This window comes from Scyliorhinus torazame, chromosome 9, assembly GCF_047496885.1.
Source record: "Scyliorhinus torazame isolate Kashiwa2021f chromosome 9, sScyTor2.1, whole genome shotgun sequence".
Lineage (NCBI taxonomy): Eukaryota > Metazoa > Chordata > Chondrichthyes > Carcharhiniformes > Scyliorhinidae > Scyliorhinus > Scyliorhinus torazame.
The window spans coordinates 227,559,768-227,582,920 of NC_092715.1; the positions used below are offsets into that span (position 1 = coordinate 227,559,768).

The window sequence follows — 23,153 nt, forward strand, 5'->3', positions numbered from 1 at the left end:
CCCAATTCTTGGCTATCTGGATCCCCAGGTAACGAAAGTCCCTTGTTACCTTCCTCAATGGTAGGTCCTCTATTTCTCTACTCTGCTCCCCTGGATGCACCACAAACAACTCACTTTTCCCCATGTTCAATTTATACCCTGAAAAATCCCCAAACTCCCCAAGTATCCGCATTATTTCTGGCATCCCCTCCGCCGGGTCTGCCACGTATAGTAGCAAATCGTCCGCATACAAAGATACCCGGTGTTCTTCTCCTCCTCTAAGTACTCCCCTCCACTTCTTGGAACCCCTCAACGCTATCGCCAGGGGCTCAATCGCCAGTGCAAACAATAATGGGGACAGAGGGCATCCCTGCCTTGTCCCTCTATGGAGCCGAAAATATGCAGATCCCCGTCCATTCGTGACCACGCTCGCCATCGGGGCCCTATACAACAGCTGCACCCATCTAACATACCCCTCTTCAAAACCAAATCTCCTCAACACCTCCCACAAATAATCCCCCTCCACTCTATCAAATGCTTTCTCGGCATCCATCGCCACTACTATCTCCGTTTCCCCCTCTGGTGGGGCCATCATCATTACCCCTAACAGCCTCCGTATATTCGTGTTCAGCTGTCTCCCCTTCACAAACCCAGTTTGGTCCTCGTGGACCACCCCCGGGACACATTCCTCTATTCTCATTGCCATTACCTTGGCCAGGATCTTGGCATCTACATTTAGGAGGGAAATAGGTCTACAGGACCCGCATTGTAGCGGATCCTTTTCCTTCTTTAAGAGAAGCGATATCGTTGCTTCAGACATAGTCGGGGGCAGTTGTCCCCTTTCCTTTGCCTCATTAAAGGTCCTCGTCAATACCGGGGCGAGCAAGTCCACATATTTCCTGTAAAATTCAACTGGGAATCCATCCGGTCCCGGGGCCTTTCCCGCCTGCATGCTCCTAATTCCTTTCACCACTTCTTCTACCTCGATCTGTGCTCCCAGTCCCACCCTTTCCTGCTCTTCCACCTTGGGAAATTCCAGCTGATCCAAGAAGCCCATCATTCTCTCCCTCCCATCTGGGGGTTGAGCTTCATATAATTTTTTATAAAATGTCTTGAACACTCCATTCACTCTCTCCGCTCCCCGCTCCATCTCTCCTTCCTCATCCCTCACTCCCCCTATTTCCCTCGCTGCTCCCCTTTTCCTCAATTGGTGTGCCAGCAACCTGCTCGCCTTCTCCCCATATTCGTACTGTACACCCTGTGCCTTCCTCCATTGTGCCTCTGCAGTGCCCGTAGTCAGCAAGTCAAATTCTCCATGTAGCCTTTGCCTTTCCCTGTACAGTCCCTCCTCCGGTGCTTCCGCATATTGTCTGTCCACCCTCACAAGTTCTTGCAGCAACCGCTCCCGTTCCTTACTCTCCTGCTTCCCTTTATGTGCCCTTATTGATATCAGCTCCCCTCTAACCACCGCCTTCAACGCCTCCCAGACCACTCCCACCTGGACCTCCCCATTATCATTGAGTTCCAAGTACTTTTCAATGCACCCCATCACCCTTAGACACACACCCTCATCTGCCATTAGTCCTATGTCCATTCTCCAGGGTGGGCGCCCTCCTGTTTCCTCCCCTATCTCCAAGTCTACCCAGTGTGGAGCGTGATCCAAAATGGCTATAGCCGTATACTCCGTTCCCCTCACCTTCGGGATCAACGCCCTTCCCAGCACAAAAAAGTCTATTCGCGAGTAGACTTTATGGACATAGGAGAAAAACGAGAACTCCTTACTCCTAGGTCTGCTAAATCTCCACGGGTCTACACCTCCCATCTGCTCCATAAAATCTTTAAGTACCTTGGCTGCTGCCGGCCTCCTTCCAGTCCTGGACTTCGACCTATCCAGCCCTGGTTCCAACACCGTATTAAAATCTCCCCCCATTATCAGCTTTCCCATCTCTAGGTCCGGAATGCGTCCTAGCATCCGCCTCAAAATTGGCATCATCCCAGTTCGGGGCATATACGTTTACCAAAACCACCGTCTCCCCCTGTAGTTTGCCACTCACCATCACGTATCTGCCCCCGTTATCCGCCACTATAGTCTTTGCCTCGAACATTACCCGCTTCCCCACGAATAGAGCCACCCCCCTGTTTTTCGCATCTAGCCCCGAATGGAACACCTGCCCCACCCATCCTTTGCGTAGCCTAACCTGGTCTATCAGTTTCAGGTGCGTTTCCTGTAACATAACCACATCTGCCTTAAGTTTCTTAAGGTGTGCGAGTACCCGTGCCCTCTTTATCGGCCCGTTCAGCCCTCTCACGTTCCACGTGATCAGCCGGGTTGGGGGGCTTCCTACCCCCCCCCCTTGTCGATTAGCCATCCCCTTTTTCCAGCTCCTCACCCGGTTCCCATGCAGCTGTATCTCCCCCAGGCGGTGCCCATCCCCTCCCATACCAGCTCCCCCTCTCCCCAGCAGCAGCAACCCAGTAATTCCCCCCTCCCACCCCCCCCCCCCCGCTAGATCCCCCGCTAGCGTAATTACTCCCCCCATGTTGCTCCCAGAAGTCAGCAAACTCTTGCCGACCTCTGCTTCCCCCCCGTGACCTCTGCTCGCACCTTGCGACGCCCCCTCCTTCCTGCTTCTCTATTCCCGCCGTGATTATCATAGCGCGGGAACCAAGCCCGCGCTTCTCCCTTGGCACCGCCCCCAATGGCCAACGCCCCATCTCCTCCACCTCCCCTCCTCCCCCCCCCCCCACCCCCCCCCCCATCATCACCTGTGGAAGAGAGAAAAGTTACCACATCGCAGGATTAGTACATAGAACATAGAACGATACAGCGCAGTACAGGCCCTTCGGCCCACGATGTTGCACCGAAACAAAAGCCATCTAACCTACACTATGCCATTATCATCCATATGTTTATCCAATAAACCTTTAAATGCCCACAATGTTGGCGAGTTCACTACTGTAGCAGGTAGGGCATTCCACGGCCTCACTACTCTTTGCGTAAAGAACCTACCTCTGACCTCTGTCCTATATCTATTACCCCTCAGTTTAAGGCTATGTCCCCTCGTGCCAGCCATATCCATCCGCGGGAGAAGGCTCTCACTGTCAACCCTATCCAAACCCCTGATCATTTTGTATGCCTCTATTAAGTCTCCTCTTAACCTTCTTCTCTCGAACGAAAACAACCTCAAGTCCATCAGCCTTTCCTCATAAGATTTTCCCTCCATACCAGGCAACATCCTGGTAAATCTCCTCTGCACCCGCTCCAAAGCCTCCACGTCCTTCCTATAATGCGGTGACCTTAACTGTACGCAATACTCCAAATGCGGCCGTACCAGAGTTCTGTACAGCTGCAACATGACCTCCCGACTCCGGAACTCAATCCCTCTACCAATAAAGGCCAACACTCCATAGGCCTTCTTCACAACCCTATCAACCTGGGTGGCAACTTTCAGGGATCTATGTACATGGACACCTAGATCCCTCTGCTCATCCACACTTTCAAGAACTTTACCATTAGCCAAATATTCCGCATTCCTGTTATTCCTTCCAAAGTGAATCACCTCACACTTCTCTATATTAAACTCCATTTGCCACCTCTCAGCCCAGCTCTGCAGCTTATCTATATCCCTCTGTAACCTGCTACATCCTTCCACACTATCGACAACACCACCGACTTTAGTATCGTCTGCAAATTTACTCACCCACCCTTCTGCGCCTTCCTCTAGGTCATTGATAAAAATGACAAACCGCAACGGCCCCAGAACAGATCCTTGTGGTACTCCACTTGTGACTGTACTCCATTCTGAACATTTCCCATCAACCACCACCCTCTGTCTTTGAGCTAGCCAATTTCTGATCCACATCTCTAAATCACCCTCAATCCCCAGTCTCCGTATTTTTTGCAATAGCCTACCGTGGGGAACCTTATCAAACGCTTTGCTGAAATCCATATACACCACATCAACTACTCTACCCTCATCTACCTGTTCAGTCACCTTCTCAAAGAACTCAATAAGGTTTGTGAGGCATGACCTACCCTTCACAAAGCCATGCTGACTATCCCTGATCATATTATTCCTATCTAGATGATTATAAATCTTGTCTCTTATAATCCCCTCCAAGACTTTACCCACTACAGACGTGAGGCTCACCGGTCTATAGTTGCCGGGGTTGTCTCTGCTCCCCTTTTTGAACAAAGGGACCACATTTGCTGTCCTCCAGTCCTCTGGCACTATTCCTGTAGCCAATGATGATATAAAAATCAAAGCCAAAGGTCCAGCAATCTCTTCCCTGGCCTCCCAGAGAATCCTAGGATAAATCCCATCAGGTCCCGGGGACTTATCTATTTTCAGCCTGTCCAGAATTGCCAACACCTCTTCCCTACGTACCTCAATGCCATCTATTCTATTAGCCTGGGGCTCAGCATTCTCCTCCACAACATTATCTTTTTCCTGAGTGAATACTGACGAAAAATATTCATTTAGTATCTCGCCTATCTCTTCAGACTCCACACACAATTTCCCATCCCTGTCCTTGACTGGTCCTACTCGTTCCCTAGTCATTCGCTTATTCCTGACATGCCTATAGAAAGCTTTTGGGTTTTCCTTGATCCTTCCTGCCAAATACTTCTCATGTCCCCTCCTTGCTCGTCTTGGCTCTCTCTTTAGATCCTTCCTCGCTACCTTGTAACTATCCATCGCCCCAACCGAAACTTCACACCTCATCTTCACATAGGCCTCCTTCTTCCTCTTAACAAGAGATTCCACTTCCTTGGTAAACCACGGTTCCCTCGCTCGACGCCTTCCTCCCTGTCTGACCGGTACATACCTATCAAGAACAAGCCCCACTTATCCAGTGTGCCCAACACTTGCAGCCTACTTCTCCACCTTATCCCCCCCCAAGTCACGTCTAATGGCATCATAATTGCCCTTCCCCCAGCTATAACTCTTGCCCTGTGGTGTATACTTATCCCTTTCCATCATTAACGTAAACGTCACCGAATTGTGGTCACTGTCCCCAAAGTGCTCTCCTACCTCCAAATCCAACACCTGGCCTGGTTCATTACCCAAAACCAAATCCAATGTGGCCTCGCCTCTTGTTGGCCTGTCAACATATTGTTTCAGGAAACCCTCCTGCACACACTGTACAAAAAACGACCCATCTATTGTACTCAAACTATATCTTTTCCAGTCAATATTTGGAAAGTTAAAGTCTCCCATAATAACTACCCTGTTACTTTCGCTCTTATCCAGAATCATCTTCGCCATCCTTTCCTCTACATCCCTAGAACTATTAGGAGGCCTATAAAAAAACTCCCAACAGGGTGACCTCTCCTTTCCTGTTTCTAACTTCAGCCCATACTACCTCGGAAGAAGAGTCCCCATCTAGCATCCTCTCCGCCACCGTAATACTGCTCTTGACTAGCAGCGCCACACCTCCCCCTCTTTTGCCTCCTTCTCTGAGCTTACTAAAACACCTAAACCCCGGAACCTGCAACATCCATTCCTGTCCCTGCTCTATCCATGTCTCCGAAATGGCCACAACATCGAAGTCCCAGGTACCAACCCATGCTGCCAGTTCCCCTACCTTGTTTCGTATACTCCTGGCATTGAAGTAGACACACTTCAAACCACCTACCTGAACACTGGCCCCCTCGTGCGACGTCAAATCTGTGCTCCTGACCTCTATACTCTCATTCTCCCTTACCCTAAAACTACAATCCAGGTTCCCATGCCCCTGCTGCATTAGTTTAAACCCCCCCAAAGAGCACTAACAAATCTCCCCCCCAGGACATAAAACTCCTCTTTCCCCCCTTTTTAACCCCCCTCTTCGCCCCCCACATTCGCCCCACCACTTTGTTCAAACGTTCTTTTTAATAACCCGCTCATTCCAGTTTTTCTTCCACAATAAAAGTCCACGCTTCATCTGCCGTCTCAAAGTAGTGGTGCCTCCCTCGATATGTTACCCACAGTCTTGCCGGTTGCAGCATTCCAAATTTTATCTTCTTTTTAATGAAGCACCGCCTTGGCCCGATTAAAGCTCGCCCTCCTTCTCGCCACCTCCGCACTCCAGTCTTGATAAACGCGGATCACCGCGTTCTCCCATTTACTGCTCCGCGTTTTCTTTGCCCATCTTAGGACCATTTCTCTATCCCTAAAACGGAGGAATCTCACCACTATGGCTCTGGGAATTTCTCCTGCTCTCTGTCCTCGCGCCATCACTCGGTATGCTCCCTCCACCTCCAACGGACCCGCCGGGGCCTCCGCTCCCATTAACGAGTGCAGCATCGTGCTCACATATGCCCTGACGTCCGCTCTCTCCGCACCTTCAGGAAGACCAAGAATCCTCAGGTTGTTCCTCCTTGCGTTGTTCTCCAGTGCCTCCAACCTTTCCACACATCGTTTCTGATGTGCCTCATGCGTCTCCGTCTTCACCACCAGGCCCTGTATGTTGTCCACATTCTCGGCTGCCTTTGCCTTCACGACCCGAAGCTCCCGCTCCTGGGTCTTTTGTTCCTCCTTTAGCCCTTCGATCGCCTGTAGTATCGGGGCCAACAGCTCTTTCTTCATTTCCTTTTTGAGCTCTTCCACACAGCATTTCAAGAACTCTTGTTGTTCAGGGCCCCATGTTAAACTGCCACCTTCCGACGCCATCTTGGTTTTTGCTTGCCTTCCTTGCCGCTGTTCTAAAGGATCCACTGCAATCCGGTCACTTTCTCCTCCTTTTTTCATCCGTATCCAGGGGGGATTCCCTTCTGGTTTACCGCACAGTGTTTTTAGCCGTCAAAATTGCCGTTGGGGCTCCTATCAAGAGCCCAAAAGTCCGTTTCACCGGGAGCTGCCGAAATGTGCGACTCAGCTGGTCATTGCCGCACCCGGAAGTCATATAGCCTTCTTTCTCATGGACAAACAAAGTAAATAGCTTTGCTTGTTAGGGATTCCCAGAGCCTGTGCCGAATATGCCTTTTTTAGATTTGCAAAGGCCTCTAGTTCTCCCATGAGGGCGACTGCTTCCTGATGTCAGCTTCTCCTTTAAGAGGTCATTCAATTGCTGAGCAAGCTGTGAGCAGCAGTAGATCTAATTTTGCTTGAAGTTACACCAACCCAAAAAGAACCTGAGTTCTTGGACAGCAGTGAGCTATTTGGCAGCCTGAATGGCTATGGTCTTATCCTGGGTAAGTTTTCTCTTTCCTTACAGAATCTTTTGCCCCAGGTGCACAATTTTTTCTTGGGCAATTTGTGCTTTGGCGATGTTGGTTTATGTCCTCTCAGGTGGAGGTGGTCCAGCATGGTATGTAGGTGTTGTTCTTCCATGTTGGACGGAGGGGAGGAGCCCAGTGGTAATAGCCATGCTCCAGTTGTAGTACCAAATAAGGCAACACTTCGACCTAACCAAAATGTCCAACATGACCCCCATCTGCAACAACCACAGGTTCACACCTGCAATAATAGACGGCACCTTCAAAAGGTGGAGCATTGACAAGAGGACTCTGATGGTTAGGGCAATGAAGTCCCCATAACGCAGTAACACCACCCAACACTAAGGGCAATTTTGGACACTATGGGCAATTTAGCATGGCCAATCCACCTAACCTGCACATCTTTGGACTGTGGGAGGAAACCGAGCACCCGGAGGAAACCCACGCACACACTGGGAGAACGTGCAGACTCCGCACAGACAGTGACCCAAGCCGGGAATCGAACCTGGGACCCTGGAGCTGTGGGGCAATTGTGCTAACCACAATGCTACCATGCTGCCCTTAGTCTGGGTGGGAGGGGTCTCTGATAATGCTGTCTGCCTTCCTGAGGCAGCGGGAGATGTATACAGAATCAATGTGGGGGTGGCAAGCTTGTGTGATGAGTTGGGCTGAGTTCACCACACTCTGCAGTTTCTTGCGATCTTGGGCCGAGCAGTTGTCATACCAAGCTGTGATGCAGCCGGATCGGATGCTCTCGATGGCACATCTGAAGAAGTTTGTGCGAGTCGATACAGGCATGCCGAATTTCTTTAGCTTCCGTAGGAAGTAGAGATGTTGGAAATACATGTGTTGACCATATTGGGGAATGTAAAATATGTATGTCGACTAAATGGGGGTCCCAACCACAGATCTACTAAGACGCTTGTGAATTTTGGCGTGGTTTTGCAATTTATAACTTATAAATTGTTGGATATGAAAACTCAAAAACATTTCAAACAACTTTTATTTCAAATGCACACTCTGCCCCCAATGAGTTATTGATCCTTTTTTGGAGATTTTGCCTGGACGCTATCTTCCTGGCTAAACGCTGGAAAATGAGGCTCAGTCTGTTTTGCAAACGACAGCCCATCAATAGTTCCACCAGAGCAACGCCATCGTGGAATGTGGGGTAATCCTACATGACAAGAAAAAATGTGAAATCTTGGTATCCCAGAAGGCCGGCGACTGTTTCCTCATTCTGGCTTTGAATGTCTGCACAGTGTGCTCCGCCAACCCATTCGTCGACGGGTGATATGGTGGTGATTTTATATGTCTAATCCCATTGAAAGATATAACTTCTGGAATTCTATACTGATATATGTGGTACCGTTGTTTGAAACGAGGACCATGAACACAAAACGTTGGTATAACCGCTTGACGGTCGCAAAAGATGCAATGGATTTCATCCAGTATATGTCCATCCATTTCGAGGGGGTGTCTACCAACAAAAAGAACATGGTCCCCATGAAAGGCCCCACAAAGTCAATGTGTACCCTCGCCCAAGGTCTACCGAGCCATTCCAAGGAGTGCAGAGGGGCAGCAGTGGACTCGTTGAGCTCTTCTTACACACTGGTCACAAGGCTCGACCATGCTACTGATGTGCGATTCAATGCCCCACAGGTAAGGCCATGAGAGTCCCACACCGTCGGGAACCCGGCCGGTCGGCTGCGGAGCATCAGGGAGTGGACCTCCGGCAAAGTCCTGAGGCTGTCGATACATCATGCAGCGTACTGCTAGGAGTACACTGCTTTTAAGGGGACGGAGCATCGCGAAAGCGCGCCGCCCCCGATTTCGTCGGAAACTGGGATTCTTCGGCTGAACACTATTTTGGCGTTGGCAACGAGAGAATCCTGTCCCATACGTTTACTTTTTGACAGAATAGGGTCTTTTTGTGTCCAAAACCTGATTTGTCTTACGGACACCAGTAATGTCTCCAAGAAGTCTGTCATCACAACTTCTTTGGGTACCAGAGGGGATTGGAGCTTATGGGTAATGGGAGACGACACATCTAGAGTAATAGTTAAGCATCCCCAAGAAGGACTTCAATTCCATAGTGTTTTTCAGGGTGGACGTTTCTCTGATGGTGTTTATCTTCTTCTCCATTAGGTGCAACTCTTTTGCAACGACCCTATAGCCCAAAGAGGTCGTTTTTCCCTTTGCAAGTGTATGTCCGTGTTCGAGAATTTTAGCACAATGGTTAGCACTGTTGCTTCACAGTGCCAGGAATCCAGGTTCGATTCCTGGCTTGGGCCACTGTCTGTGTGGAGTCTGCACGTTCTCCCTGCATCTGCATGGGTTTCCTCCGGATGCTCCGGTTTCCTCCCACAAGTCCTGAAAAACACGCTGTTAGGTAATTTGGACATTCTGAGTTCTCCCTCCGTGCACCCAAACGGGCGCCGGAGTGTGACGACCAGGGGATTTTCACTAACTTAATTGCAGTGTTAATGTAAGCCTACTTGTGACAAAGATTATTATTATTATTATTACAAATTGACTTCAGTGTTCTTATCCCAAGGAACTGATAATCAGGACATCGTCTAAATAAACGGCACCTTTGGGCTGTCCCTGAAACAGATTTTCCATGGTGCGTTGAAAAATTGGGTATGCTGATGATACCTCAAAGACACCACACAGCTTTAGTAATTGATATATGACACTTAATGAATTCCCCCTTTTAACTGTTCCAGTTCAGGAACAAAATCCAATAAACCAAACACCCCTATTCAAGGGTGTGGCCCAGCACGCTGTATTCTCACTTGAATGGGACTGGTCTTTTTCTGAAATTTTGAACCAGTAGATTTAAACTCCTTCCGGAATGCAAACTATATCTTTTAACTTGCCAAAGCAGGTACCCATGACCTGTTTACTTCTGGATCAGTTTTTAAAATGAAAATATAGAAAGACAGGGAATACTTATTTCTCCTTGAGTTCACAGCAGTCAAACAGCAAATGAAACCGAAACATCTCACACAGCCACAGCCCAGCTCCACCCACACAATGACATCACTGAAGCCATGTGATGAGACAAAAACCTTTATTAAAGGGACACTCATGACAATAATCATAAGTCTTTCAGCGTGTTGATAGTAAGGCACTCTCGGGACGCTTCATCTAACTTCAATTGCAAGTAAGCATGGCTCATGTCCATAAGACCATATGACATAGGAGCAGAATTAGGCCACTCGGCCCATCGAGTCTGCTCCGCCTTTCAATCATGGCTGATATCTTTCTCGTCCCCATTCTCCTGCCTTCTCCCCATAACCCTTGATCTCCTTATTAATCAAGAACCAATCTATCTCTGTCTTAAAGACATTCCGTGATTGGCCTCCACAGCCTTCTGCAGCAAAGGGTTCCACAGATTCACCACCCTATGGCTGAAGAAATTCCTCCTCATCTCTGTTTTAAAGGATCGTCCCTTTAGTCTGAGATGGTGTCCACTGATTCTAGTTTTTCCTACAAGTGGAAACATCCTCTCCACGTCCACTCTCCAGACCTCGCAGTATCCTGTAAGTTTCAATAAGATCCCCATCATCCTTCTAACTCCAACGAGTACAGACCCAGAGCCCTCAACTGTTCCTCATACGACAAGCTCTTCATTCCAGGGATCATTCTTGTGAACCTCCCCTGGACCCTTTCCAAGGCCAGCACATCCTTCCTTTGATACGGGGCCCAAAACTGCTCACAATACTCCAAATGGGGTCTGACCAGAGCCTTATATAGTCTCAGAAGTACAACCCTGGTCTTGTATTCTAGACCCTCGACATGAATGCTAACCTTGCATTTGCCTTCCTCACTGCCGACTGAACCTGCACGTTAACCTTAAGAGAATCGTGAACAAGGCCTCCCAAGTCCCTTCGTGCTTCTGATTTCCTAAGCATTTTTCCTTCCAAAGTGCACAACCTCACACTTTTCCACATTGTATCCCATCTGCCACTTCTTTGCCCACTCTACTAGCCTGTCCAAGTCCTTCTGCAGCCTGCCTGCTTCCTCAATACTGTCCAGTTTGGTGAACGTCAAACCCCCAGAAAGCTTGGTGTATAGGTCCTCAATCTTAATTATGGGGTACCGGTCTAATTTGGCCGCTCTATTGATTTAGTTTATAATCCCTGCTAATTTTGTCTGGATAGGTGCGGCCCCTCTGTGAACTGTCAGTCTAATAGTGGCTGGGTCTTTAAGGCACTGAAGCTCTGCTTCCACTTTTTCTCACATGGAATAAGGGCCCGATAAAATCTTGGTGTGACCTCGGGGTCTGTTTATATTTTGGCTTTATCTTCCCCAGTTTGTCCCCGAAGACCTCTGAAAACTTTTGGATAACTTCATACAATGCCCCCTCGCCCAGTATATTTCCACCCATTTAAATTTTATGTTTGGAGTCAGTCACGCCACATTGAACTTGGACCATGTCCATTTATGACAAGTGGGAGCCGGGCCGACTGCCGCCCATAAGCTACTGGGGGCACCGTAGTCCCCTTGATTTTTAGCGCCTCTCCTGTATCAGTGTCTAATTGGGACTGTAGCCACCTGAGTTGGCCACTTCCTGACTTAAAATGGAGAACCGCAAAGGCTGAAGGGAAATTCGGCCAACACAGGCACAAACTAACAGGTGCAAGTTTACTGTGTATTAGACTCTGCAGAAACCCAGACAGCATCGATACAAGCAGCCATCTACATAGTAATGTAGCAGCCATCTACATAGTAATGAGCGATCCCCGGGAATAATCGAAACATTTTGAGGTAAACAAGGCCAAGCCAGACTCCTCGGCGCCAGCAGGAGCAAACACAAAAGAGGTTAACGGACACTTAAAGACCGCCCAACGATGAGGGAACAGCTCCAGTATTGGAGAAATCGAACCAAGCGATTGGAACTAAGTCCAATCACTTGAAACCAGGTACGGGGTCCGCCCCGAAGGGCGGGAAGCCCCTGGGGACTATAAAGTAAAGCCCTCAAGTTCAAATCGTCCTTCTGGACAGGGTCACTCAGCAACGCGAAGCAACCCCTGAGAGTGAACTGTCCAGCAGCCTCCAAGAAAGTAAGTCTCAAGTCAACGCTCGCTACGAGATAGGCACTCCTAGCTACCAGCTGGGTAGCCATACCAGCTTTTGAATCCCGCAGACTCAGAACCCGAACGAAAGGCCATTTGTTCCCCAGACCTGGTGGGCCAGTCCGAAGCTAAGTATAGGCCTGTTAGTTATAGAAATAGCCTAGAAAGTAGAGTTTATGCAAGAGTAGTGATTTACTGTGTATAATAAATGTGTATTGATTTGAATCTTACTAATTGGTGTGTTGAGTTATTGATCATTACTTGACCTTGAACCTCGTGGTGGTATCATAAAGATACCTGGTGACTCGAGAGCAAAGGTTATAAAACCGAGCCAATTGAACCAACCAAAAGTTAGCAACATATTACTGGCGACATCCTGACGGGATCCGATCTAGAAGTGGCTTAACCACTCTGGGAGAACCCAAAATTTGAATTAGAAATCCAATTGGGAACAGAAAAACCCACAAGTGTTCAAGCAGTTCTGATCAATCCTCATAATTCGGAAGTGTGTTAATGCATGCGTAACTAACAGGGCGATAAGGTAAACTGATAGATTTTTTTGTTGTGACAAAACTGTCAGGAGTTTGTATTCCGGAAAATAGCGAAAGCCGCACCTGTAATTACAGCACCGCCTTAATACCCCTTGTTCCAAATTTCAAGAGAATCATTCAGAGAGGAAAGATGGCAATGCAGGTAATGCAACGCCTCATGAACCCCGAAGAATTCGTGGTCGCAGCGACCAGCAGTAGAGTAGGACAGTGTTCCCTTTGGGAGGAGGAAATCAGAAAGTACCTCAAAGGGAAAGGATGGCCCCTTTGGAGCGAATTCTGTCAAAATGAGGAAACAGGTCTCTGGAGTATAGTACATACATGGTGGGAGAACCTGAGCGAGATTCACAAGAAGAGCTTGGGAAAAGCACGCATGCAGATGGCAATTGTGTCCTGTTTGGCACAATTGTGAGGCACAGCGGAGATCGTTCGGACGCTCCTTAGAGAGATAGAGGAGGCACATTGAATGAGTAATGTCGATGTGAGCGAGATAGAGAAAGAGAACCTGGAATTAAGAAGGAAGTTGGCAGCAAAGGACTGAGAGGTGGATGATGCCAAGTGGGCACACCAGTCTTGTCTGGCGCACTTAAGCAGCTTCCAATCCCAGTACAAAAAGGCCTATCAGGACACGCAACGTGCAGTCCTGGTACGAGAGGAAGCAGAGAAACAGGTAGAGGCATTGCAAAGGCAGTGTAGCGACCTGAAAGCAGCATTAAGAGCACTCCATACTACCACCACGGAGCAAAGACAAAGCTCATTAGACCACGCAAAGTGCCGGAAGCAGATTGCAGAACTGCAATCTCTGCTTTCAGTTCAAAAAGGATTCCAGGAAACCTTTGGATCACAGCGAGATGAGGAAGACGGCCCTGATTGGGAAGAATTGAGTGAGACAACGCAGAGATATGTTCAGGGAACATGTGCGCAGGGAAAGCCCCAGAAGAGAAAGGCGCCCCAACCCCCCAGAGCAGATAGTTCAGGCTCCAATGAACCCAGTCACCACCCACCGCACAGCCACATTGGACGACACAGAATTTCTGTACACCACCCCCATAACAGTGACCCAATTACGGAACGCGTGCGATAAAATCAAACTGTTCCTCCCCACCTCAGACCCCCACCACTTCTTTGCCAGAGTAAAGCAGCAGGCGACCATGGAAGGCCTGGATGAGCGAGAGCAAGTAAAGCTCACAGTTTTGAGTTTAGACCCTTCAGTCGTAACAGCCCTTCCCGACCCACAGAATGTAGGAGAAGGCACCCTTGCAGAACTGCATACTGCGATCCTAGACGCGATCGGGTATAACGGGTGACCCCGTAGTAGGCCTCTAAGTGCAGGCAAAAGAAAACCACCTGTGGATCCATTTCGCAGCAGTTTTCGGAGACTTAGACCGCACCCATTTGTCCCCAGACAACATGGCCAAATGGACCCGCACCCTTATCTCCCATGCCACAGAAACAGGACAAAAAGCTTGTGCCAATTATGATCCCTCCGAGGAGGCTCATAATGAGAAACGGGTTGTAAAAAGATTGTCCCGCATCTGGGAGCAATCTGTTCAAAACAAACCCACGAATAAAAATCCCGAAGAACAGCAGGCAGAAGCAGACCTACACGCAGTTAAGGCACACCAGAACCCCTCATGGGTAAATGAAAGCAAGAACAGCCCCCCACAAAAGTCACAGGAGTGTTACAACTGTGAACAGTTGGGACACTTTGCAAGAGAATGCAATGCCCCACAAAAGCAACAGAGAGCCCAGCAGACAGGCACTCTAAATAAAACCAGAACAAAGCCAATACATAGCGTTAGCACCTGTTCAGATCAGACGGACCTGAACAGAACGGACTGACTGTGTTCGGGCTCCCCCAATTGGGTCTGCAACACCCTTTGGGATAGGTCCGGCCAACCAGTAGTTGCAGCAAAAATACGGGGACAGCCCATCGAGTTTCTCTGGGACACACGATCAATTCCTCCACCATGTTTCAAAAGGACACGTGGCCCACTATAGCCACCATCACCCTCAGCGGCTTTACAGGCCACTCACAGCAGGGACACATCATAGCCCCTGTACCCATTCAAATCGGCAACATCACCACCAAGCACCCCATAGTTTTAGTCTATCTACCACACACAGCAGATCACATTTTAGGCATAGATTTTATGAATTCCCACAACCTATCCTTTGATCCAGTAAATCAATGTGTTTGGAAAATGGTAAAATCCGCAAGAGCCCTGGCAACGCTTACCATAGGAGAATACGCCAACAAGATTAACGCAGTCGGCGAATTCTGGTTTGACCCGACAACAATTAGCACAGACAAGAAGGTTAGGGCAGTTCTGCAGAAGCACAGGACAGCATTCGCGACGCACAAACACGACTGTGGCCGGATGACTGGTTCCGTTCAAATCACAGGACCTGACCCTAGACCCCAAAAGCAATACGGATTTCCCCAAGAGGCAGAGGGAGAAATCGCAAAAGTTATCGACCGCTTATTAGAGCAGGGCGTACGCAGATCAGTAGCCTCCATTAATAATGCCCCGATTTGGCCAGTGTTGAAAGCCCGATGGATCATGGCGACTGACCATCGATTACCGGGAACTCAACAAAGTCACCCCTACAGCAGCCCCCACGGTAGCTACAAGTCCCGAGACCATGCTCAAACAGGGACTCCACTCTCAATTGTTTACCGTTTTGGACATCAGTAATGGATTCTGGTCCATTCCATTGGCAAAGGCGTGCCAATACAAATTTGCCTTCACGTTTAAAAATCAGCAGTACACGTGGACATGCCTTCCACAAGGATTCCACAACTCTCCCTCCATTTTCCACCGACAGCTGGCAAATGGATTATCAAAATTTTCTCACCCCGAATGTCTGGTCCAGTATGTGGACGACCTATTACTGCAGACAGACACCAAGACAGAGACATCAAGCTTCTATCCGAACACCTGGAACTCCTACAAGCAATTGGATGCAAAGTAAACCCCAAAAAGGTCCAGATTTTGGAAAACAAGGTGATATATTTGGGTACAATTATCACACATGGTAAACGCGAGATCGAGCACAAAAGAATTGACTCGATTGCCAAATTGCCCCTTCCCCAGAATGTTTCAGCCCTCCAGTCGTTTTTAGGACGGTTTCGCCAGCAACTCCTAAAGAAAGGAGCCCCTTGGGAATGGCTTCCGCAGCATACAGATGCTGTGGACTCATTGAAAAGAGCACTCATAGCAGCCCTGCACTACAAGTTCCAGACCCGCTTTCCCCCTAAGCAATAGAGGTAGCAAGCACAGACCACACCCTTTCGGCCATGCTCCTCCAGGAACGGCACGAACAGTTGAGGCCCGTGGCTTACTCCTCCAGAGTCTTACATGCTGTGGAGCAGTGATTTTAAGCCTGTGAAAGGCACCTGCTCGCAGTTTTTTGGGCAGTACAATATTTTTCGTACATAACCGGACTGAACCCCATCACAATCCTGATGGAACACACCCCCACCCAACTTGTACTGGACGGGCGACTCCAGGACGGTACAGTTAGTCCGATTAGAGCAGCTAGATGGACCCTTCTTTTGCAGGGACGGGACATCACTGTTAAAAGGACCAAGACCCACACTTTCTTAGCAGATAAACTACAATACCCAGGCACCCCCCCGCCCCCCATGAATGTGAAATCATCTCACCGCATCACACTTTATTGCGAAAACACCCCCCAGAAAGATGGGTAGTTCACCCAGAGCCCCAAGCACACAGACACGTGCGAACCCATAAGAATATATGTGGATGGATCTTCCACAATATTAGAAGGGAAGCGCATAACAGGATGTGGCATTTATGTCGAGGACACGCCCTAGAAGAAATCGCAATAATACTTCCAGGACACTGAGGCGCGCAGGCGGCAGAACTAGCAGCCGTGGCGTACATTGTAGAACACCCAGATTCCTTCCCCAGCCCAGCAGACATATACTCGGACAGCCTTACAGAATTCCTACCCCTGTGGAAAGCAAGAGGATTTATTTCCGCAGACGTAAAACCCCTCCCCTCAGCCCCATTGCTCCGTCACATTCTAGAAAAAGCACAGGACAGGACTTTTGGAATAGTTAAAGTTCGTAGTCACCATCGTTTCCCCCCCCCCCCCCCCCACTGGAAATGTAAAAGCTGACGCACTGGCGAAAGCAGGTTCCAGGCACGGATATTTTTGGACACCCCCCGAGAGCGCACCAGTGAATGCCGTTCAGGTCTCGCAGACTAATATCGAGGATTTAGTGCAGGCCCAGAAGCAGGATAGCAATCTCAGGGAGATTTTAAAAGGAAGATTCCCAGCACCCTACGATAGATTTAAAAATACACTGACCAGACATGACGGTGTGGTGTTAAAAGACCCCTTTATGTGGTTCCTGAACAGGACAGGAATCAACTGATTTGTTTGTTCCATGACAGTCATGGACATCAGGGAATTGATCCCACTACAGCCCACCTCGGGCAGCTCTGTTGGTGGCCCAGTTTAAAAGAAGACGTAACGCACTATGTTGAGAATTGCCTTACCTGTGCCCAGAACAAACCGGACAGATAAGCCAAGAAAGCTCAACTCACCAAGGTACGCCAAGAAAGCTCAACTCCCCAAGAAAGCTCAACTCACACCCGCCCCGTTAATGGCCCCTGGACTAACCTCCAGATTGATTTTATAGCTCCATTGCCCCCTTGCAGGAATGGTTATAAGTATGTACTCATTGTGATAGACACGTTTACAAAATGGGTAGAGGCATTCCCTTCCAGAACGAACACGGCAAAGACTACAGCCAAGATCTTAACCCACCACATCTTTACGAGATGGGTACTCCCCCGCAGCATTGAATCCGACCAAGGTTCCCATTTTACGGGACATGAAGAACGTCCTCACGATATTTTGCATTACCCAAAAATTCCACATCGCATACCACCCTCAGTCGAGTGGTATCGTGGAGCGCATGAATCGGACCCTAAAAGATACCCTCCGAAAAATGGTCCAGCAAAACAACACCACTTGGGATTCAGTCCTCCCTTTTGCGCTGATGTTTTTGCGAAATACGGTTTCAACATCTATTGGTTACACCCCACACACCCTCATGACCGGACGCCCCATGAAAGGCACAGAATTTTTATTCGGATTAGATTTGACCAGCCCCGAAGTGATGGCCCTCACACACGAGAAAGCAGTAGAACAACTGGTAGAGAATGTTAAAACGGTTCAGCTAGTAGCCGCGGTACGATTAGGCACACGAAAGAAACAGAGCAAGGCAGTACATGCGACTGAGTTCAGTGTAATACAGCCCCAGCACACTCCTGTCACCTAAATATTCGGGTCCGTACTCCATTGCAGACAAGTAAGCCCCTCCGTGTACAAAATAAAGTTCCCCAACGGAAAGACTGCGTGGTTCCATCTTAACCAGCCAATGGCATATGGACCACAGTCGAATCACTCACACTACATCATGCTCGATGCAGCAGACCATGTCCAGCCCAGCCACGGACTCGACCCCGACGCCACCCCGAACTATACATTCCGCCCCGGAACGCCCACAGACTGCAGCGGCAGCCACTGTGACACAGACAATAGCCACAGCACACCACCCTACAGGGAGACCTGATAGAGGTCTACAAAATTGAGGGGCATAGACAGAGTGGATAGTCAGAAGCTTTTCCCCAGGGTCAATTACTAGGGGGCATAGGTTTAAGGTGAGAGGGCAAGGTTTAGAGTAGATGTACGAGGCAAGTTTTTTACGCAGAGGGTAGTGGGTGCCTGGAACTCGCTACCGGAGATAGTGACATTTAAGGGGCATCTTGACAAATACATGAATAGGATGGGAATAGAGGGATACGGACCCAGGAAGTGTAGAAGATTGTAGTTTAGTCGGGCAGCATGGTCGGCACGGGCTTGGAGGGCCGAAGGGCCTGTTCCTGTGCTGTACATTTCTTTGTTCTTTGTTCTATTATCTCCATACATCAGGCCCCACACCCAGCGCATCTGAGCATGATGCGAGTGATCCCTTCACAATCACTTTCCTAAACAAACCCCACCACTGACCACCGACCTACAATGACGACCCCGATTCCGTCCCCACAGAACTAGAACACCACCTTTTGGCACGGCGACAACTCATACAGGCTCGTCCGGAACGACGAGATGGACCCCAAATCGCACCATGCAGCCCTATCCGCCCTTATACATTCGAGAGTTTGGCATCCGGGAGGAGATGACTACTTTGAGTCTGACTCCCAAAACGAGAAGCCCTTTGCGACCCTGTTCGCAACCGATAACTGAGGTGTCCAGATAATGTTTTAAAAAGGAACAGCTTGGGAGAAAACGGTGTCCTTTCTGATGGAACCTGCAGCATGTTTAATGTTGTTTATAGTGGTATTGTTAAATGTCGTTTGTAAGATCGGAATTTATTTTTCCACTGCCCCATGCCTTATTTTTAGGCCAAAACCTCTGAGAACTTGCCCGCACGCTCAGCGGCAGAAACCACTAAGAGCTTGCCAAACCCCCGTTCATAACTGCCCTTCTGGTTCAAAGGTAGAACCTTTGCGGCAACCCCCCACGATGACTACATTTCTTGCCCGTTCTTATCAGTTTCTCAGGCAGTGCAGAAACGGAATTGGGACCCGCCCTGCCTGAGGACCCCCTTCTGGTCAGCTACGCTCGGGTAGAGCACACGCGGAATTGGTTGCCGTCCTACCCGGGGATTCCATCCAAATCTTACATGTCGCAGCCCATACGCACCTCATTTCGGCAATTTTCATTCAAAAAGTTTTGTTTTGTTTTCAGGCGACCCTTAGGTTGCCAACCCTATTCTATTTACATCCTCAAACATTTGGATGGTAAATCGCACAGCCTGTGAGACGACTCGCACTGTTTCAGTATTCTTAAGTGTGTCTTGTCCTGAATATTCGGTTTAAAATTTTTTTTTTAAATGAGGGAGTCACACATGGTGACAAATTGTAAAGGGAGAATTGGCACAAAAGGACAGACATACTAACAGACGAGATATTAAACCAAGATAGTAACAGACACTATGCTTGATCCCACAGAACCCCAGAAGCTCCAGGAAAAGAGACAAAACAAAGAGAAGAGAAAGAAGAAGAACCATGAGGACATCCTCCGTGTTGCTCATCACCCTAATGAACATTTGGTTGCCCGCGAACGCGAACCCCCTGACCCCAACCCCCCCCCCCCCCCCAGCCGTTAATGATTCACTTCCCCATAGTACCCAGAGCCCAGTCACAAGCGACACCACACCATCTTGGTGTGACAGGTTTAGGTACTCCCTGTCCTACTTAATAGAATCCCTACTAGTATTGGCGATACTCTGCTGCATCGTGCAGACTATTCGTCTGAGGAAATGGCGAAGGAGAGCCTACCGCGCTCGCACCCCGGTATACAGAATAAAATCCCCTATTTTCGGTTATGATCAGATCCCCGAACCCGCGATCCAGAATAAAGAACATTTGTTTGCGTTCTTTTTGTGAATAAATAAAGCCATTGTACAATCCTGAGCTTGACTGCCAAGCGAGGAAAAATGTGAATAATGCTGCTATGATTTTGTTTGTATCATTAAGGAAGTTAGTATGATTGAATGTTTGAGTGAGTGTATTTTAGCGAGGACAGTTAGAGGTACCGTTTTTCTTATTTTGTAATGCATGTCCCTGGTTTGACATAGTGCCACTTAGAATGTTAGTTAAAATTTTCTTACATAGTTCTGGTCAGTGTAGAGGCCATAGAAGAGTGCTCGCCGGGTCAGGGAATGAAGATAACGCAATTATGTGATCCTTCACGCTTCGCGTTAGGATCACAAGGAGGGAGTGTAGCCACCTGAGTTGGCCACTTCCTGACTTAAAATGGAGAACCGCAAAGGCTGAAGGGAAATTCAGCCAACACAGGCAAAAACTAGCAGGCGCAAGTTTACTGTGTAATAGACTCTGCAGAAACCCAGACAGCATTGATACAAGCAGCCATCAGCATAGTAATGTAGCAGCCATCTACATAGTAATGAGCGATCCCCGGGAACAATCGAAACATTTTGAGGAAAACCAGGCCAAGCCAGACTCCTCGGCGCCAGCAGGAGCAAACACAAAGAGGTTAACGGACACTTAAAGACCGCCCAACGATCAGGGAACAGCTCCAGTATTGGAGAAATCGAACCAAGCGATTGGAACAAAGTCCAATCACTTGAAACCAAGTTCGGGGTCCGCCCCAAAGGGCGGGAAGCCCCTGGGGACTATAAAGTGAAGCCCCCAAGTTCGAATCATCCTTCTTGACAGGGTCACTCAGCAACGCAAAGCAACCCCTGAGAGTGAACTGTCCAGCGGCCTCCAAGAAAGTAAGTCTCAAGTCAACGCTCGCTACGCGATAGGCGCTCCTAGCTACCAGTCCGTACCAGCTTTTGAATCCCGCAGACTCAGAACCCGAACGAAAGGCCATTTGTTCCCCTGACCTGGTGGGCAAGTCCGAAGCTAAGTATAGGCCTGTTAGTTATAGAAATAGCCTAGAAAGTAGAGTTTATGCAAGAGTAGTGATTTACTGTGTATAATAAATGTGTATTGATTTGAATCTTACTAATTGGTGTGTTGAGTTATTGGTCATTACTTGAACTTGAACCTCGTGGTGGTATCATAAAGATACCTGGCAACTCTAGAGCAATGGTTATGAAACAGAGCCAATTGAACCAACCAAAAGTTATCAACAGGACTCAGTGTTCTTCAACCTCAAAGGTTGGACCTCGTCCTGTAAGTAATGATAAATTTGTTCACCTTTAACGGTTGCTGAAGCCCTGGTGTCTACTTCCATCTTTAAAGCGCATCCTTGACAAATAGTATTACAGTTATTGCAGCAACTCTACCAACATGGTTCAACATCAACACATCGTGATCAGTTGACTGATATTCCCCCATACTGTAATCCGCTGCCAATTTGTTTTTGCCCCCTTCCTGGGCCGGGCAGGCTCTGTTTGTCTCTGAATCCATGCCTCAAGTGACCTCTTTTACCGTATCGGAAACACTTGGCCTCTAGGATCCTGCACATGTCTGGGGTGTGACTACTCCACAATGAAAACACTCATTAAAATTTGTTGTCCAATCAAGGTGCCGACTCTAGCCCCAGTTCCCTCCATGGGTGAACCTTCCCCTGTCTTAATTGCAAGCTTTGTTCCTGGTGCTACTACTTGTGGCCCCTTGCTGCAGTTGGTGAATCTTGTCCCCAGGTACGTTTTGCAAGTCCTGGGCACATTTCTTGGCCCCTTCCATGGATAAATTATTTCCATTGCCCTTTTTAAGTCCAGCTCTGATTCTGCCAGAAATTATTTCTGAATAGCCACTTGTTCACCCCACACACCAGCCTGTTGCATAACACGTCATTCAGATACATCCCAAAATCACAATATTCCACTAACTTCTTCAAGCTGGTCATAAAAACTGCAAATGGTTCTCCTGTAGCCCTCCTGAACTTATACCGCTGAAGGATGACAGAGCATTTTGAGTGATAATGGCCTTTAATTCCAAAAGATCATTAAATAATTTAGACTCGGGGCCTCAGGGGAGGTCAAGCGAGTTATTAAACTGGACATCTGGGTGTCACAGGCCGTGAGCAAAATAATTATTTGCCTTTTGTCCCCTTCTATGCTGTTTTCTCTGAAAAATGAACGTATACGCTCCACAATTGCACACAATCTGCATTGAAAGACTCAAGCTTACAAAAAGTGGCATAATGATGCTCCTCCTGCTGTGCACTGGAAATAACTAGGAACCTGACCTGGAAACCTTACCGTGCTTATCCTGCAATCGGGTCCCTTTTTATAAAAATGTTTTTATTGGTTTCCACATTTTATGTTGCGCATTTCAGTTTGTAAGTTAAATTACAAGTCCCCCCACCCCCTCCGCCCTGCTCTCCTGGTTACTGGCTAGGTCTTGAAAAAAGTTGGTGAATGACTTCTACGAACTGTGGAAGCCTTCTGACCCTCGGATGGCAAATTTTGTCTTCTCCAGTTGGAGGAATTCCGACAGGTCGGACAGCCAGTTGGGTGGTGCTGCCGATACACCAGTCGAGCAGGATTCTCTGGCAAACGATTATGGAGGCAAAGGCTAGGGTGTTGGCCCCCTACCCATAAAGAGTTCTAGCTGCTGTGAGACCCCAAAGACTGCCACTTTTCGACATGGCTCCACCCTCACCCCGAGAAGGCTCTAAACCTCTTCAGGAGCTTAATGATCCCTTCCATGCTGGCCTGGGGGTATGGAACATAGAACATGCAGTGCAGAAGGAGGCCTTTCGGCCCATCGAGTCTGAACCGACCCACTTAAACCCTCACTTCCACCCTATCCGCATAACCCA

At 48.5% G+C, this 23,153-nt stretch overlaps 1 protein-coding gene across 2 annotated transcripts in view; it reads left to right on the top strand.

The window, feature by feature from the left end:
* The window catches only part of LOC140429754 (SH2 domain-containing adapter protein B-like), a 199,443-nt gene that overhangs the window by 131,277 nt on the left and 45,013 nt on the right, over positions 1 to 23,153 (top strand). The window contains exon 5 of one of the 2 annotated variants that reach the window (XM_072517128.1): positions 19,862 to 19,986. The exons of the other annotated variant lie outside the window; for it this stretch is intronic. Within the exon in view, the coding sequence (XP_072373229.1) occupies positions 19,862 to 19,922 (61 nt within the window). The 3' untranslated portion in view covers positions 19,923 to 19,986. Of the gene's footprint in view, positions 1 to 19,861; positions 19,987 to 23,153 lie in introns of those variants that run through there. 2 annotated transcript variants of the gene reach the window in all.